Genomic DNA, 18587 nt, shown 5'->3' with positions numbered 1-18587 from the left:
ACCCACAGTGTAACATCCCTTAAATGTCATTCTCAATTGTGTCTAAAACTAAATCTTCTTTCTTCTATTAAATAGCATTTTCTTTGCTACCTTAATTTCGATCATGTTGCTGCTGCTGCTGCTAAGTCGCTTCAGTCGTGTCCAAGTCTGTGCGATCCCATAGACGGCAGCCCACCAGGCTCTGCTGTCACTGGGATTCTCCAGGCAAGAACACTGGAGTGGGTTGCCATTTCCTTCCCCAATGCATTTGATCATGCTAGAAACCCTTTATCTACCACATCCAATTTGTCTTCATAGCCTAGGGTTTCTTCTTATAAGAAGTCTTTTATTTTTATGTATTTATTTTCCTGGCTGCACCACATGGAATGTGGGATCTTACTTCCCCCATCAGGTATTGAACCTGTGCCCCCTGCAGTGGGACTGCAGAGCCATAACCACTGGACAACCAGGGAATTCCTAAAATGTCTTTTAGATTTGCTTTAACCTCTCCATTCTCATTACCACACTAACTTTCTTCTAATCTATCTTCCATACTAATGTCAGATCATTACTTTTATACAACATTTGGTCACAGCCCCTACTGTAAAGATAATATAATGTATAGAATCTGGAAAGAATGGAAAGGTGTGAAGAAAATCAAACCTCTTGCATCCTACTTAGCCAGAGATCACCACTGTTAATGAGTTGATGTACTCTTTTCCGTGTTTTTATTTTCTTTTCCGCCTTCTAAAATTTAGACCTTCTAAAATTTAGACCAAACTGTATATTAAAGTTTGGTTTTTTCACTTAACATTATATTATACATTTTCAATGCCATAAAATCATCAAATAGCTTTTCTAAAATAGTATTTTAATAACTGTAAAAAATCTAATAAGTGTAATATACTATAAATGATTTAGCTATTCTACTATTATTGGACATCTAGGCTGATTTTAGTGTTTCAGTATTATATATAACACTGTTAATGAATTTTTCTATATGTAAATCTTCATCCAAGTAGCTTACTATTTGCTCAGTAAAGATACATAGAAATTAAACTATTTGGTCAATTAATATTATTTTTAAATGACTTGATATTACTGCCAAATTGTATTCCAGAAAGACTGTACCAATTTATATTCTTGACTTACAGTATTTGAATGTTTACTTCCCTGTGCCTTTGCCAATACTAAGAACTGTGACAATTATAATTGCCTTTACTGATTTGATAGTGAAAATAGTATGTCATGGTTTGAATTTGACTTTCTTTGAGATTGAACCTTCTTTTTTAAACTTTATTATCTGTAATTTTTTTCTGTGACTAATCTTTTCATGTCCATTGCTCATTTTATATAACTCAATACTTTTCTTATAGATTTGTATATTAAGTATATCAATCCTTTGTCAGACCTGGAGCAATATCTGACTTCAAGTTCGGTTTTCACTCCATCACTTTCCTGTTTAAGAAGCCATAATGGGAGCAGCATCAGTGAAAATGGCAGAGTAAGGCCCTCTGAAAAAAGCTTTCCTCAGTAAAAGCAATAAGAACACTAGCAAAAATCATCAAAATCAATTTTTCAGAACTTTGAAAGTTCACCAAAAGCTTACAGCAAGTCAGGAAGCATTAGTTAATAAAATGGCTGAATCTCAGTAAAAACAGTGAACTCTGTGGCATTTTAAATTGTCCAAGTCCCACCCCTCCGGAGCTTCACAGACGCCTGAAAAACCAACACTCAGCACCTAGCAGCCATGGGAGGAAACAGAATGGGGCTGAAGTGCCTCCAAAATCCCATTCGCAGTGAACTGTCATTATTTGACCTATCTGGTTGTTTCCTAGAAAACTGCACTCACAAGGCTGCCTTTATTTGACCTAACACAAAGCTTACCCAAGGCAAACAGCCTTTCCTTGAAAAAATCAGAAGCAGTTGTTGAACATGTGGCTTCCTGAGGTAATGGATAACACTTGGGCCAAACAACAGGCTAATAATAAGAGGGGTGAAAATGAAAAGCTGGAGAACGAGACACTCATGGGGGGCTTTGGAAAGCTCTAATTTATTCCGGGGAATCTAGAAGGCCAAGTGCATGATATGGCTTTATGCCTGCCCAGAGCTCTATGCACATTCAGGAAAGAACAGAAAAAGCCCTAAGCTCTTATCCCTGGCTAATCTTGAGGCTCTGTACAAACAGGAAGTGATAGAGAATAGAAAAAATAGGGAAAACTCAACAAAATCAAAAGCTGGTTCTTTAGAAAGATTCAAAAACCTGAAACACCTTTAGGTAACCTAACCAAAACGACAAAAAATAGAGACAGAGAGACTAACTCAAATTAAAATCAAGAAATAGAGAACATTACTACCAACATTAACAGAAATAAAAAGGATTATTAAGGGAATACAAGGAACAACTCTATGCTAAAAAATTAGACAAGCTAGATAAAATGGACAATTTCCTAGAAAAACCAAGACCAACTCAAGAAGAAACAGAAAAATCTGACAATACTTATTATAAGTAAAGATATTGAACTAATAATTAAAAAAAAAAAACTTTCTACAACAAAACTCTAGGAACAGATAGTTTCATTGGCCAATTCTATCACAATTTAAAGATGAATTAATACCAAATGGGAGGGCAAGAAACATTACCAAGTTCATTCTTTGACGTGCATACATGCGTGCTAAGTCACTTCAGTCATGTTTGACTCTTTGCAACCCTATGGGACTATAGCCTGCCAGGTTCCTCTGTCCATGGGATTCTCCAGGCAAGAATATTGGAGTGGGTTGCCATTCTTTTCTCCAGGGGATCTTCCTGACCCTGGGATCGAACCTGCATCTCTTATGTCTCCTGCATTGGCAGGTCGGTTCTTTACCACTAGCGCCACCTGGGAAGCCCAATTCTTTGACACCCTGACACACCCTGACACTAAAACCAGACAAAGACATCACAAGAAAATTATTATCAATACATTTTATGAATATAAAAGCAAAAATCTCCAACAGAATACTAGAAAATCAAACACAATAGTCTATAAAAAAAAGGATTGCACATAATGACCCAGTAAGATTTATCCTGGCAATACAAGTGTGGTGAAACATGACAACAAAAGTAATACACAATGTAAAAAATTAACAAATGGAAACTTCAATTAAAGATTTTGGAGAACAAAAGGGGGTGCTGCATGCTCTGCAACTACAGCAGAGACTAACAGGAAAAAGACTTTTCTTTCCTGGCAAGGCCAATGCAGAGCTATGGACTCTTAGTTTACTATAGCCCTTCCAACTTCCTTTTCTTCTCTATAAAAGTTTTCTCCTCCCCTTGCCATGAGGGGACTTGCCTATGGCTCGCCATGGTTGTAGACCCCAAACTGCCAAATCTCTGCTCATCCTAACCCATCTTTGCTGAAGAAATATCTGGTTGTCTATTTGTTTCATGTCAACAATGATATTACTAACAAAGGGAAAAAGTCACATGATTATCTCAACAGACACAGAAAATTACTTAAAATCCACTACCCTTTCATGATCAAGACACTTAATGAACTAGGAATATAAGGGAACTTCCACAACATGATAAAGAGAATCTATAAAACACCCGCATCTAACATCTACTTAATGATGAAAGACTGATTGCTTCCTTTTAAGATAAATAACAAGAAAGGAATGCGCATTCTCACCACTTTTCTTCAACATTGTACCTGAAGGTTACAGCCAAGTCAACCAGGCAAGAAAAAGAGGGGAAAAAGACATCCAGGTTGGAATGGAAGAAGTAAAAATATTCACTATTCAGATTCCATGATCTTGTATACAGAAAATCCTAAGTAAGAAATCCACAAAAGAAAAGAAAAAAGAAAAACTCCACTGGAACTAATAAGCTCAGCAAGATTACAGGATAGAAAATCAATATATACAAAAATCAACTGTATTTCTATATAGTGGCAAATGAGCAATCCAAAAATAAAATCAAGAAAACAATTCCATTTATTACAATGTCAAAAAGAATAAAAAATTTAGAAATAAAATTAACAAAGGAAGTTAGAATCTAGAGCCTTCCACATAGGAAACTATAAAACAACCTTGAATAAAATCTAAAAAGAATTAAATGGGAAAAGAAAAAAATCCTGTGTTCATGGATTAGAAGATCAGGATTTTTTTGCTTTCTTCAGAAATTGTCAAACAGATCCTAGAATTCATATGGAAATGCAAGAGATCTAAAAAAGGCAAAATAATTTTTGGAAAAATAGTTAAAGGACTCAAATTTCCCAATTTCAAAACTTACTACACAGCTGCAATAAAAAAACACAGTGTGATATTGGCATAAGAACAGAAACATAAATCAATAGAACAGAATTTTGAGTCAAGAAATAAACCCTAACATTTATAGTCAATTGATTTTCAGCTGGGTTCCAATTCAGTGAGTAAAAGATTGGTTTTTTTCAACAAATGGCACTGGGACAACTGGCTATTCACAAGTAAAAGAATGAAGCTGAACCTTTTCCATACACTACACATGAAAATTAAAAGGGTCCAGAAACCTAAATTTAAGCATTAAAACTATAAACCCGTAGAAGAAAACATAGGAGTAAATCTTTTTAACCTTGGATTAGGCAATGGCTTCTTAGATATGACAAAGAAAAAGCACAAACAACAAAAGAAAAACATAAAAGTAAATATTAAAACTTTTGTGCTTCAAAGAGTACCATTAAGAAAATGAAAAGACGATCCACAGAGTAGAAGAAAAATTGCAAACACTATATTTGATAAAGGATTAGTATCCAAAATATATAAAGAACCATTACAACTCAACAATAACAAGATAAACAAAATTTAAAGATGATAAAGAAGAGAGAAAGCCAGTCAGCCAGCCATAATGAGTCAGTATGGTTCACCTGGGTTTTTTATAACAAGCAATAAAACCTGCTTACCATATTAAATTCAAACTTTTCCCAAACTTAAAAGATTCACCATGATCTTGCTTCACACAAACTTAACTTACTTCTTGAGTCCAGCATGAACCTAGCCAGTCTGACCTCCATGGCCGACTTATTTTCACATGAATGATAGTGCGCATAGTGTTACCTAACTCAGTAACTTTCCTCTGGCCCTCCAAGTTTCTAACTGTGCTTTCATTTTTTAGAAATAAAAAATCGAGTATTGCCTACTTTGAAGCTGCCTCTAAAACTACTGCATACAGATAATATCTCAGGCTTTGTGAGTGTAAGCTCTTTGAGAAAAGAAGCATTATGCTTCTTTTTTACCTTTCAGAGACCCTAAAACAGGCTAAATACTTGTTATTTAGATAATTCATTCACTTAAATTACTTTTCAAGCTTTCCTCTCTATTGATAAGTTTCAATGGATAGATAGGATTGATATGTAGTCATAATGGTTTGTTGTTGTTGTTGTTGTTTAGTCGTAAGTTGTGTCCAACTTTTTTTGCGCCCCCATGTACTATAGCCCACCAGGCTCCTCTGTCCATGGGATTTCACAAGGCAAAAATACTGGAGTGGGATGCCATTTCCTTTTTCAGGGGATCTTCCCAATCCAAGGATTGAACTCATGTCTCACACACTGGCAGGTGGATTCTTGACCACTGAGCCACCAGAGACTGTAAAACACTGTAATTACCTCTGTAAAAGGCCTGTAATTTTCAAATATCTGAACATATGAGTAGATGTACTGATTCAAATTTTCTTTTGGTTTCTTCACAGCCTCTTGCTTCAATCTTTAGTAGCTGCTCTCAAGGCATGTTTTCTTGTTACTTCCCTAGGTTGATGTCCTCTTTCTGAGAATCATCTCTTCCTTTTTTTCATCCTCCTCATCTTATTTTGTGGGCTTCTCAGGTGGACTCAGTGATAAAGAATCCACCTGCCAATGCAGGAGACACAGGAGACACATGGGTTCAATCCCTGGGTCAGGAAGATCCCCTGGAGGAGGGCATGGCAACCCACTCCAGTATTCTTGCCTGGAGAATTCCATGGACAGAGGAGCCTGGTGGGCTACAATCCATGGGGTTGCAAAGAGTCAGACACAACTGAGTACACACGCAGGCAACACAACTTATTTTATAAAATCATACATTCTAGTAGCTTCTTAAGAAAGGATATATGGAAGAAAAATGTTTTAAATGCTTGCATTTGACATCTAACTGACCGTTTGATTAAATATAGAATACCAAGTTAAAGATTTTTCCCTCAAGATTTAAAGGCATTGTTTCACTGTTTACTACATTAAGAGTTACTGCTGAGGATTCTGGTGACATTCTAATTTTGTTTCCTTTCTGGTGATGTATTTCTCCCTTCTCTGGGAAGTTTAAAGATTTTCTCTTCACTTTTGGAATTCTCAAATTTCACAGAGATGTAACTTGGCCCATTTTCATTCATTGTGATGAGTACTGGATGAACCTTCATTATAAATAAATGTGTGGCTAAGAGTGCTAGCTAGTCATCATAATCCAGTCTCCCTTTCTCCCATAGTATCTGGATGTACGTGCGTGTAATTGTGTGGGATTTTTGCAGACTTCTTTATAAATATGTGTTACCTGAGACCAGAATCCTCCAATAATATGTGGATGAAGTGATGTATACAACTTCCAGGCCTGGCCAAAATGATTTCCCATAATTGTTTCTCTGTGCTCTCTCCCTTCTTCCTGTGAGTAGTAATGGCAATGAAAGAGCACCGTGGAAGGCACATTTTGAAGATGACAGAGCCTGCTGTCATCCTATACCTCTGAATAATCACATGGAGTAGAGCTACCTACTGACCTGAAAACTTGCTCTCCTCTGTTTATTCCTTTAAGTAAATGTCTGTTTGTTATTATCTGTTTGAAATTATTTATTAGCAGTCAAGCATGCCCTTTAGTGTCCTCCTAAAGGATTTTTTCAATGATTCCCCCACTGTCTACAAAGTAAAATCAAACTCTTGACTTATCCCAATCTACCTTATTGATTCTCCACTCTCACCGCCCAATTGCCTAGTTACTTCATTTCATTAACTCTACACTTACACTAAACAGAACATCTGTCTCTGTCAGTCACTCAGTCATGCCTGACTCTTTGAGACCCCATGGACTGCAGCCCACCAGGCTCCTCGGTCCATGGGATTTTCCAGGCAAGGATACTGGAGTGGTTTGCCATTTCCTCCAAAACAGAACATGGTCCTATATATATTCCATATTTACCTCTATCTGTGTCTGGTTACACTGATCCCTTCATCTAGAATGGTCTTTCATTCCTTCTCCATATATCCAAAATTCATGCATTTCAAGACCTATAAATGCCACTTCTTCCATGAAGTCTTTTCTGTTCCTCCAACTTATTCCTTTTATGAATCCTGGTGAGACTTTATATTCTCTAATAAACTGTCTCATTTGCTTTTCATTTGCCAATGAATCTGTTTTAATACCTGCCAGTCCAAATATTTTTAAGGGGAGGATTCTAATCTGATTCAGCTTTATGTAGTCCTGAGTACCCAGCACAGTATCTTTCACAGAGCAGGAATTCAATGAATATTTGTTAAATATAAAAGAGAAATGAATTAATGGAATATCAGTTCTAAATATTTCTACTACCATTCTTAGGTTAATATTATACACTATCAATCATAGCCCAACCTCTGTTCTTATTAGTAGAGCTGGATTTGAGGTGATTTTATCATTTGGAACATGTAAATAGTTGAGCTCATAATGACATCATACCTGGCAGTATCCAATTTTGGGATTTCTGAATGCATAAGCAGTAAGCACCCGCCTCAGAGCAGATATACCAGTGTCACTCTGAAAGGCTGGATGCTCAGGCAGGGAGCGACGCAAATCACGTTCAATTTCTTCAGTAGCCAAGTTGCAGGTCCCTAAGGACTGCTCAACCACTTCAGCATAATAGCCAGGATTAGCAGCCATGTCATTAACAGCACCTGTATAGATGATTACATTGACACACAAAAGAAGAGGAATATATAAAAGCTACAACTTACATATATACATGAAGAACTGGATTACTTTTAAATTTAGCTCTATGCTCAAGTGTTATCTGAGTACAAACAAAATGAAAAGCTTCACACTATACAGCAATCAGAGAAGAAAAAGAAATTAACAGACTTCAGATCAGAAAAGAAGAAGTAAAGCTCTGTTTGCAGATGACATGATACTGTACATAGAAAACCCTCAAGATAGTATCAGAACATTACTAGAGCTAATCAGTGAATTTAGCAAAGTTGAAGGATACAAAATCAATACACAGAAATCACTTGCATTTCTATGTACTAACAATGAAAAATCAGAAAGATTAAGGAATCAATCCTATTTGCCACTGCAACAAAAAGAATAAAATATCTAGGAATAAACTTACCTAAGGAGACAAAAGAACTGTACATAGAAAATTATAAGACACTAATGAAAGAAATCAAAGATGACATAAACAGATATTCCATGTTCCTGGGTAGGAAGAATCAATATTGTGAAAATGACTATACTACCAAATGCAATCTACAGATTCAATGTGATTCCTATCAAATTACCAATGGCATTTTTCACAGAACTAGAACAAAAATTTCACAATTCATATGGAAACACAAAAGACCCCAAATAGCCAAAGCAGTCTTGAGAAAGAAGAATGGAGCTGGAGGAATCAACCTTCCTGACTTCAGATTATACTACAAAGCTACAGTCATCAAGACAGTATGGTACTGGCACAAAAACAGAAATATAGACCAATGGAACAAGATAGAAAGTCCAGAAATAAACCCATGCACCTATGGGTACCTTATTTTTGACAAAGGAGGCAAGAATATACAATGGGGCAAAGACAGCCTCTTCAATAAATGGTGCTGGGAAAACTGGACAGCTACATGTAAAAGAATGAAATTAGAATACCTCCTAACACCATACACAAAGATAAACTCAAAATGGATTCAAGACCTAAATGTAAGATCAGAAACCATAAAACTCATAGAGGAAAACATAGGCAGGACACTCAATGACATAAATCAAAGCAAGATCCTCTATGACTCTCCTCCTAGAGTAATGGAAATAAAAACAAAAGTAAATAAGTGGGACCTGATTAAACTTAAAAGCTTTTGCATAGCAAAGGAAACTATAAGCAAGGTGAAAAGACAACCCTCAGAATGGGAGAAAATAATAGCAAATGAAACAACTGACAAAGGATTAATTTCCAAAATATACAAGCAGCTCATACAACTCAATACCAGAAAAACAAAAAAAAACAATCAAAAACTGGGAAAAGACCTAAACAGACATTTTTCCAAAGAAGACATACAGATGGCTAATAAATATGAAAAGATACTCAACATTGCTCATTATTAGAGAAATGCAAATCAAAACTACAATGAGATATCACCTCACATTGGTCAGAATGGCCATCATCAAAAAGTCTACAAACAATAAATGCTGGAGAGGGTGTGGAGAAAAAGGGAATGCTCTTGCACTGTTGGTGGGAATATAAATTGATATAGCCACTATGGAAGACGGTATGGAGATTCCTTAAAAAAACTAGGAATAAAACCACCATATGACCCAGCAATCCCACTCCTAGGCATATACCCTGAGGAAACCAAAACTGAAAGAGACACATGTATCCCATTGTTCACTGCAGCACTATTTACAATAGCTAGAACATGGAAGCAACCTAGATGTCCACTGTATATAAAGGTAAGTACACATAACTACTGTACTCTCTTTGACTAATCTGAACTCAAGATGGGATGATGAGTAAGACTTTGTTCTAGCCATCTTTGTAATTATTTTTATTGGGGAATAGTTAATGTCTGTTAAATGAATAAAGTGAATAAGTGTAATACCTGAAAAAAGCATCCAGAGCTCTCCTCTTAAGGTCTCTGGAATCCCTCTTACAACCAGATCTCGAGTCTTTTTGGTCCGAAACATACTAACACCACGTCCACATTCTGAAAACAGAATGTTCCAGGACTGTTCCTTCATCTTTTCTTTCAACTATAACAAAAAAAAAAAAATCAAACCAATTAAACATGGTGAGAAATTAACTTAATTTGAAATTAAGTTTCAAATAACTTGACAACTTTCCTCACCAACAAACAATACCTATGGAAAATGAGAACATAGAAAGTAAAAATCGGTATTCACAGATGGGCTAACCACTGGAACACTGTCATCACAAAAATCTTCTAAACCCATGTGAGCATAACAGATTTAATTTACTATTTTAGTTCTTAGCTAAACTCACGTTAAAATGGGAAAATCAGGACACTCAGGAGGTAAAACTTTGAACTATCATTCTCACCAATCACTCCAATTTGGATTGACTGTCAGAAATCTATGCAAATAAAACCTAAGATTCAACTTTCATCTTAATTCTAGATAACAGTCATATTTTGTATCTGCTAGAAAATCTTTTCAAGACCTAAAAGAAGAATTTTCAGTTGCAATACCTTCTAGTCTAACATTTTTATTTTTAATCAATTGTTTCAACCCATAGATTTAAATATTTTATTTTCCTACCATTTTGGAATCAAGAGTCTCCAAATTCTGAGGGTGAAATACTGTCATTAAAGCTTCAGTGTTCACAGTTTTGCTGCATTCTCTCTGACATGTCAAAGACTGTACCTCAGTATCATCATAAGGGTCTACAGAATCAGAACTAACAGGAACCTGAAAAGGAAAGAATATAATTGTCCCAAATGTATGCCTAAAAATTTCTGCAAGAGGAAAAAGTACTAATGTTTTATCTGTCATTTACAAACCACAATTTATATACATAATAAATATTAATGCAATGTCTCAGAAGAACACTGTTTTTCTATCAAAATGAGAGATGTCAACAAACCAATGTCAAGAACATCAAACTCAGGACTTCAGTGAATGAATTCCTCTATATGGGCAATTAAATACTGGCAAAATATTAAAAAGCAAAAAAAAAGTTCAGAACACTGGAAATTAAACAAAGTTACAGAATAAACTAAAATGCATCAATTAAAAAAAAAAAACTATTGAACTTCAGTAAGAACACCAGTCTGTTAAGTTTTTTTTTTTTTTTTTTTTAATTTTTATTAGTTGGAGGCTAATTACTTTACATCATTACAGTAGTTTTTGTTATACATTGATATGAATTAGCCATGGATTTACATGTATTCCCCATCCCAGTCCCCCCTCCCACCTCCCTCTCCACCCAATCCCTCTGGGTCTTCCCAGTGCACCAGGCCTGAGCACTTGTCTCATGTACCCAACCTGAGCTGGTTATCCATTTCACCCTAGATAATATACATGTTTCAATGCTGTTCTCCTGAAACATCCCACCCTCGCCTTCTCCCAGAGTCCACAAGTCTGTTCCATACATCTGAGTCTCTTTTTCTGTTTTGCATATAGGGTTATCGTTACCATCTTTCTAAAGTCCATATATATGTGTTAGTATACTGTATTGGTCTTTATCTTTCTGGCTTACTTCGCTCTGTATAATGGGCTCCAGTTTCATCCATCTCATTAGAACTGATTCAAATGAATTCTTTTTAATGGCTGAGTAATATTCCATGGTGTATATGTACCACAGCTTCCTCATCCATTCGTCTGCTGATGGGCATCTGGGTTGCTTCCATGTCCTGGCTATTATAAACAGTGCTGCGATGAACATTGGGGTGCATGTGGCTCTTTCAGATCTGGTTTCCTTGGTGTGTATGCCCAGAAGTGGGATTGCTGGGTCATATGGCAGTTCTATTTCCAGCTTTTTAAGAAATCTCCACACTGTTTTCCATAGTGGCTGTACTAATTTGCATTCCCACCAACAGTGTAAGAGGGTTCCCTTTTCACCACACCCTCTCCAGCATTTATTGCTTGTAGACTTTTGGATAGCAGCCATCCTGACTGGCGTATAATGGTACCTCATTGTGGTTTTGATTTGCATTTCTCTGATAATGAGTGATGTTGAGCATCTTTTCATGTGTTTGTTAGCCATCTGTATGTCTTCCTTGGAGAAATGTCTGTTGAGTTCTTTCGGCCCATTTTTTGATTGGGTCATTTATTTTTCTGGAGTTGAGCTGGAGGAGTTGCTTGTATATTTTTGAGATTAATCCTTTGTCTGTTGCTTCATTTGCTATTATTTTCTCCCAATCTGAGGGCTGTCTTTTCACCTTGCTTATAGTTTCCTTTGTTGTGCAAAAGCTTTTAAGTTTCATTAGGTCCCATTTGTTTATTTTTGCTTTTATTTCTAAAATTCTGGGATGTGGGTCATAGAGGATCCTGCTGTGATTTATGTCGGAGAGTGTTTTGCCTATGTTCAAGCTATATATGACAAACCCACAGCAAGCATCACCCTCAATGGTGAAAAATTGAAAGCATTTCCCCTGAAATCAGGAACAAGACAAGGGTGCCCACTCTCACCACTACTATTCAACATAGTTTTGGAAGTTTTGGCCACAGCAATCAGGGCAGAAAAAGAAGTAAAAGGAATCCAGATAGGAAAAGAAGAAGTGAAACTCTCGCTGTTTGCAGATGACATGATCCTCTACATAGAAAACCCTAAAGACTCTACCAGAAAATTACTAGAGCTAATCAACGAATACAGTCAAGTTGCAGGATATAAAATTAACACTCAGAAATCTCTTGCATTCCTATACACTAACAATGAGAAAACAGAAAGAGAAATTAAGGAAACAATACCATTCACCATTGCAACAAAAAGAATAAAATACTTAGGAGTATATCTACCTAAAGAAACAAAAGACCTATACATAGAAAACTATAAAACACTGATGAAAGAAATCAAAGAGGACACAAGCAGATGGAGAAATATACCATGTTCATGGATTGGAAGAATCAATATTGTCAAAATGGCTATACTACCCAAAGTAATCTATAGATTCAATGCAATCCCTATCAAACTACCAACAGTATTTTTCACAGAACTAGAACAAATAATTTCACAATTTGTATGGAAATACAAAAAACCTCGAATAGCCAAAGTAATCCTGAGAAAGAAGAATGGAACTGGAGGAAATCAATCTGCCTGACTTCAGACTCTACTACAAAGCCACAGTCATCAAGACAGTATGGTACTGGCACAAAGACAGAAATATAGATCAATGGAACAGAATAGAAAGCCCAGAGATAAGTCCACGAACCTATGGTCACCTTATCTTCGACAAAGGAGGCAAGGATATACAATGGAAAAAAGATAACCTATTTAACAAGTGGTGCTGGGAAAACTGGTCAACCACCTGTAAAAGAATGAAACTAGAACACTTTCTAACACCATACACAAAAATAAACTCAAAATGGATTAAAGATCTAAATGTAAGATCTGTTAAGTTTTAACTTGAGGTTATTCCCATCCACCCTCCCTTCCAAGTTCAAAGGCATGGTAGTCATGAGCCAGCACTATTACAGCCAATGGATCTTCTGGAGGTTCATTAAAAGCCGCATCCCCAGAACACAGACAATATTTTCACCGAATTAGTAGCTACCCAGAAAACTCCATCCCCAGGGTGTTGTTACCACTGGATTTGATTCAGAGCTCAGTTCAGTTCAATTCAGTCGTTCAGTCCTGTCTGACTCTTTGCGACCCCATGAATCCCAGCACGCCAGGCCTCCCTGTCCATCACCAACTCCCGCAGTTTACTCAAACTCATGCCCATTGAGTCGATGATGTCATCCAGCCATCTCATCCTCTGTCGTCCCCTTCCCCTCCCGCCCACAATCCCTCCAAGCATCAGGGTCTTTTCCAATGAGTCAACATTTCGCATGAGGTGGCCAAAATATTGGAGTTTCAGCTTCAGCATCAGTCCTTCCAATGAACACCCAGGACTTATCTCCTTCAGGATGGACTGGCTGGATCTCCTTGCAGTCCAAGGGACTCTCAAGAGTCTTCTCCAACACCACAGTTCAAAAGCATCAATTTTTCGGCGCTCAGCTTTCTTCACAGTCCAACTCTCACATCCATACATGACCACTGGAAAAACCATAGCCTTGACCAGACGGACCTTTGCTGGCAAAGTAATGTCTCTGCTTTTTAATGTGCTATCTAGGTTGGTCATAACTTTCCTTCCAAGGAGTAAGCATCTTTTAATTTCATGGCTGCAGTGACCATCTGCAGTGATTTTGGAGCCCAAAAAGTAAAGTCTGACACTGTTTCCACTGTCTCCCCATCTATTTCCCATGAGGTGATGGGACCAGATGCCATGATCTTAGTTTTCTGAATGTTGAGCTTTAAGCCAACTTTTTCACTCTCTTCTTTCACTTTCATCAAGAGGCTTTTTAGTTCCTCTTCACTCTCTGCCATAAGGGTGGTGTCATCTGCATATCTGAGGTTATTGATATTTCTCCCAGCAATCTTGATTCCAGCTTGTGCTTCTTCCAGACCAGCGTTTCTCATGATGTACTCTGCATATAAGTTAAATAAGCAGGGTGACAATATACAGCCTTGACGTACTTTTCCTATTTGGAACCAGTCTGTTGTCCCATGTCCAGTTCTAATTGTTGCTTCCTGACCTGCATACAAGGTTTCTCAAGAGGCAGGTCAGGTGGTCTGGTATTCCCATCTCCTTCAGAATTTTCCACAGTTTATTGTGATCCACACAGTCAAAGGCTTTGGCGTAGTCAATAAAGCAGAAATAGATGTTTTTCTGGAACTCTCTTGCTTTTTCGATGATCCAGCGGATATTGGCAATTTGATCTCTGGTTCCTCTGCCTTTTCTAAAACCAGCTTGAACATCTGGAAGTTCTCGGTTCACGTATTGCTGAAGCCTGGCTTGGAGAATTTTGAGCATTACTTTACTAGCGTGTGAGATGAGTACAATTGTGCGGTAGTTTGAACATTCTTTGGGATTGCCTTTCTTAGGGATTGTAATGAAAACAGACCTTTTCAGTCCTGTGGCCACTGCTGAGTTTTCCAAATTTGCTGGCATATTGAGTGCAGCACTTTCACAGCATCATCTTTCAGGATTTGAAATAGCTCAACTGGAATTCCATCACATCCACTAGCTTTGTTCATAGTGATGCTTTTTAAGGCCCACTTGACTTCACATTCCACCATGTCTGGCTCTAGGTGAGTGATCACACCATTGTGATTATCTGGGTTGTGAAGATCTTTTTTGTACAATTCTTCTGTGTATTCTTGCCACCTCTTCTTAATATCTTCTGCTTCTGTTAGGTCCATACCATTTCTGTCCTTTATCAAACCCATCTTTGCGTGAAATGTTCCCTTGGTATCTCTAATTTTCTTGAAGAGATCTCTAGTCTTTCCCATTCTGTTGTTTTCCTCTATTTCTTTGCATTGATTGCTGAGGAAGGCTTTCTTATCTCTCCTGGCTATTCTTTGGAACTCTGCATTCAGATGGGAATATCTTTCCTTTTCTCCTTTGCTTTTTGCTTCTCTTCTTTTCACAGCTATTTGTAAGTCCTCCTCAGACAACCATTTTGCCTTTTTGCATTTCTTTTCCATGGGAATGGTCTTGATCCCTGTCTCCTGTACAATGTCACAAACCTCCGTCCATAGTAGTTCATCAGGCTCTCTGTCTATCAGATCTAGTCCCTTAAATCTATTTCTCACTTCCACTGTATAGTCATAAGGGATTTGATTTAGGTCATACCTGAATGGTCTAGTGGTTATCCCTACCTTCTTCAGTTTAAGTCTGAATTTGGCAATAAGAAGTTCATGATCTGAGCCACAGTCAGCTCCTGGTCTTGTTTTTGCTGACTGTATAGAGCTTCTCCATCTTTGGCTGCAAAGAATATAATCAATCTGATTTCGGTGTTGACCATCTGGTGATGTCCATGTGTAGTCTTCTCTTGTGTTGTTGGAAGAGGGTGTTTGCTATGACCAGTGCATTCTCTTGGCAAAACTCTATTAGCCTTTGCCCTGCTTCATTCTGTACTCCAAGGCCAAATTTGCCTGTTACTCCAGGTATTTCTTGACTTCCTACTTTTGCATTCCAGTCCCCTATAATGAAAAGGACATCTTTTTTGGGTGTTAGTTCTAAAAGGTCTTGTAGGTCTTCATAGAACCATTCAACTTCAGCTTCTTCAGCATTACTGGTCAGGGCATAGACTTGGATTACCGTGATATTGAATGGTTTGCCTTGGAAACGAACAGAGATCATTCTGTCGTTTTTGAGATTGCATCCAAGTACTGCATTTCGGACTCTTTTGTTGACTATGATGGCTACTCCATTTCTTCTAAGGGATTCCTGCCCACAGTAGTAGATATAATGGTCATCTGAGTTAAATTCACCCATTCCAGTCCATTTTAGTTCGCTGATTCCTAGAATGTCGACATTCACTCTTGCCATCTCCTGTTTGACCACTTCCAATTTGCCTTGATTCATGGACCTAACATTCCAGGTTCCTATGCAATATTGCTCTTTACAACATTGGACCTTGCTTCCATCACCAGTCCCATCCACAACTGGGTATTGTTTTTGCTTTGGCTCCATCCTTTCATTCTTTCTGGAGTTATTTCTCCACTGATCTCCAGTAGCATATTGGGCACCTACCGACCTGGGGAGTTCCTCGTTTAGTATCCTATCATTTTGCCTTCTCATACTGTTCATGGGGTTCTCAAGGCAAGAATACTGAAGTGGTTTGCCATTCCCTTCTCCAGTGGACCACATTCTGTCAGACCTCTCCACCATGACCCGACTGTCTTGGGTGGCCCCACACGGCATGGGTTAGTTTCACTGAGTTAGCTCAGTTCTTTGTAAAAAGTACTTTCCTCAGGGCATTACAAGAAAACCATAGCAATCTGCTGATAATATCACAGCTGCCTAAGGCTATGATTTCAATATGGAGCAAACAAGAGCCTGGCTAAAATGTTAAAGGAAGGCTTTGAAAGCCAGATGGCCATAAGGGAACTTTGAAAGATTCCAACATATTCTTGGGAATCCGAAAGTATGCATGAGTATACAAGACTGTGAACCTGCCCAGGAACAAGATGGGACAGAAGGCCCCAGTCACTCAACTCTGGCTGATCTTGGAAATAAGAAATGAAAAGTAAGGCTGACTGATAAACTGCCTAACGTATGAGGAATACCTTTATACAAAGATCCCTTTGGTAAAAGGTGGAGAACTTAATGGTTCAAGGCACTTAAGGAAATCTCTGACCCATCATTGGCTGACCACTGATTTAGAATTACTGAGGGGGTGATCTGAAGAAACCAGGCTTAAAAATACAAACAAGGGGCTTCCCTGGTAGCTCAGTGGTAAAGGAGACACAGAAAACAATGCAGGAGACACAGGTTTGATCCCTGATCCAAGAAGATCCCACATGCTGTGGAGCAACTAAGCCTGTGCACCACAACTACCAAGCCTGTGCCACAATGAGAAACCCACACACTGTAATTAGAGAGCAGCCCCTGTATGCCACAACTAGGGAAAAGCCCTTGCAGCAACGAAGACCTAGCACAGCCAAAAAATTAATTAATTATTTTTTAAAATACAAATGAATTTTTTTTTCCAAAAAAAAAGGCAAACAACAAATGTCCCTGAAGGGCCTCACTTCTTAAGATTTTTTTAAACTAAGAATGGAAACCAGCTATTATACATATATTCAAAGAACTAAAGGAAACTGTTTTTAAAAAATAAAGGACTCAGTTAAAAAGTAGGCAAAAGACCTAAGCAGAGACCTCAACAAAAAAAAAAAAATAAAGATGACAATCATATGAAAAGATGCTCAATATCATATATCTTTGCTGCTGCTAAGTCACTTCAGTCAAGTCCGACTCTGTGCAACCCCATAGACGGCAGCCCATAAGGCTCCGCCATCCCTGGGATTCTCAAGGCAAGAACACTGGAGTGGGTTGCCATTTCCTTCTCCAATGCATTAAAGTGAAAAGTGAAAGTGAAGTCGCTCAGTCATGTCCGACTCTTTGCAACCCCATGGACTGCAGCCCACCAGGCTCCTCCATCCATGGGATTTTCCAGGCAAGAGTACTGGAGTGGGTTGCCATTGCCTTCTCCATCATACATCTTTAGGTAACTGCAAAGTTAAAGAGTGAGATACCATTTCATACCTATTAAAATGGCTAAAATCCAGAATACTGGTAACACCAAGGGCTACTGAAGATGTGGAACAAGAACTCATTGCTGATGGGAATACAAAGCAGTACAGTACTTTAAGAGATGGTGTGACAGTTTCTTATAAAGCTAAACATAGGGTTACCTTATGATTCAGCAACTGCGCTCTGACGGATATACCCAAATAAGCTGAAAACTTACATCCACACAAAAATCTGCACATGAATTAGCAGTTTTATTCATAACTGCCAAAACCTGGAAGCAACTAAGGTATCCTTCAATAGGTGAATGGATAAACACTGCTATATTCATTATATATATATATATATATATATATCCAAATAGATAAAAAAACGGAATTTTTCAGCAATAAAAAGACATGAACAATCAACACAACTAAGAGCTGTTTTTTCTTAGTATATGTGCTGCCGAAGCGAGCACAAGAGCTGTTTTTTCTTAAAGATAAACAAAACGAGTAAACCTTTAGCTAGATTTACCAAGAAAAAAAGAGAATTAAAGCAAAATTAGAAATGAAAGAGGAGACTTTGTCTGATGACACAGAAATTAAAAAGATCATAAGGACTACTATGACTGATTATATGCCAATAAATGGGATGACACTGAAG

General features: G+C 37.7%; 1 protein-coding gene across 2 annotated transcripts in view; it reads right to left on the bottom strand.

The window, feature by feature from the left end:
- Positions 1 to 18587, bottom strand: part of TBC1D8B (TBC1 domain family member 8B) — an 83614-nt gene that overhangs the window by 25035 nt on the left and 39992 nt on the right. For both annotated transcript variants that reach the window (XM_020877937.2, XM_070462209.1), the window contains exons 8-10: positions 10462 to 10611; positions 9786 to 9936; positions 7669 to 7883 (exon numbers count right to left, since the gene is read on the bottom strand). In XM_020877937.2, the coding sequence (XP_020733596.1) occupies positions 7669 to 7883; positions 9786 to 9936; positions 10462 to 10611 (516 nt within the window). The remainder of the gene's footprint in view (positions 1 to 7668; positions 7884 to 9785; positions 9937 to 10461; positions 10612 to 18587) is intronic.

This window comes from Odocoileus virginianus, unplaced genomic scaffold (assembly GCF_023699985.2).
Source record: "Odocoileus virginianus isolate 20LAN1187 ecotype Illinois unplaced genomic scaffold, Ovbor_1.2 Unplaced_Scaffold_1, whole genome shotgun sequence".
Taxonomy (NCBI): Eukaryota; Metazoa; Chordata; class Mammalia; order Artiodactyla; family Cervidae; genus Odocoileus; species Odocoileus virginianus.
This window is presented reverse-complemented; position numbering and strand designations above follow the sequence as displayed.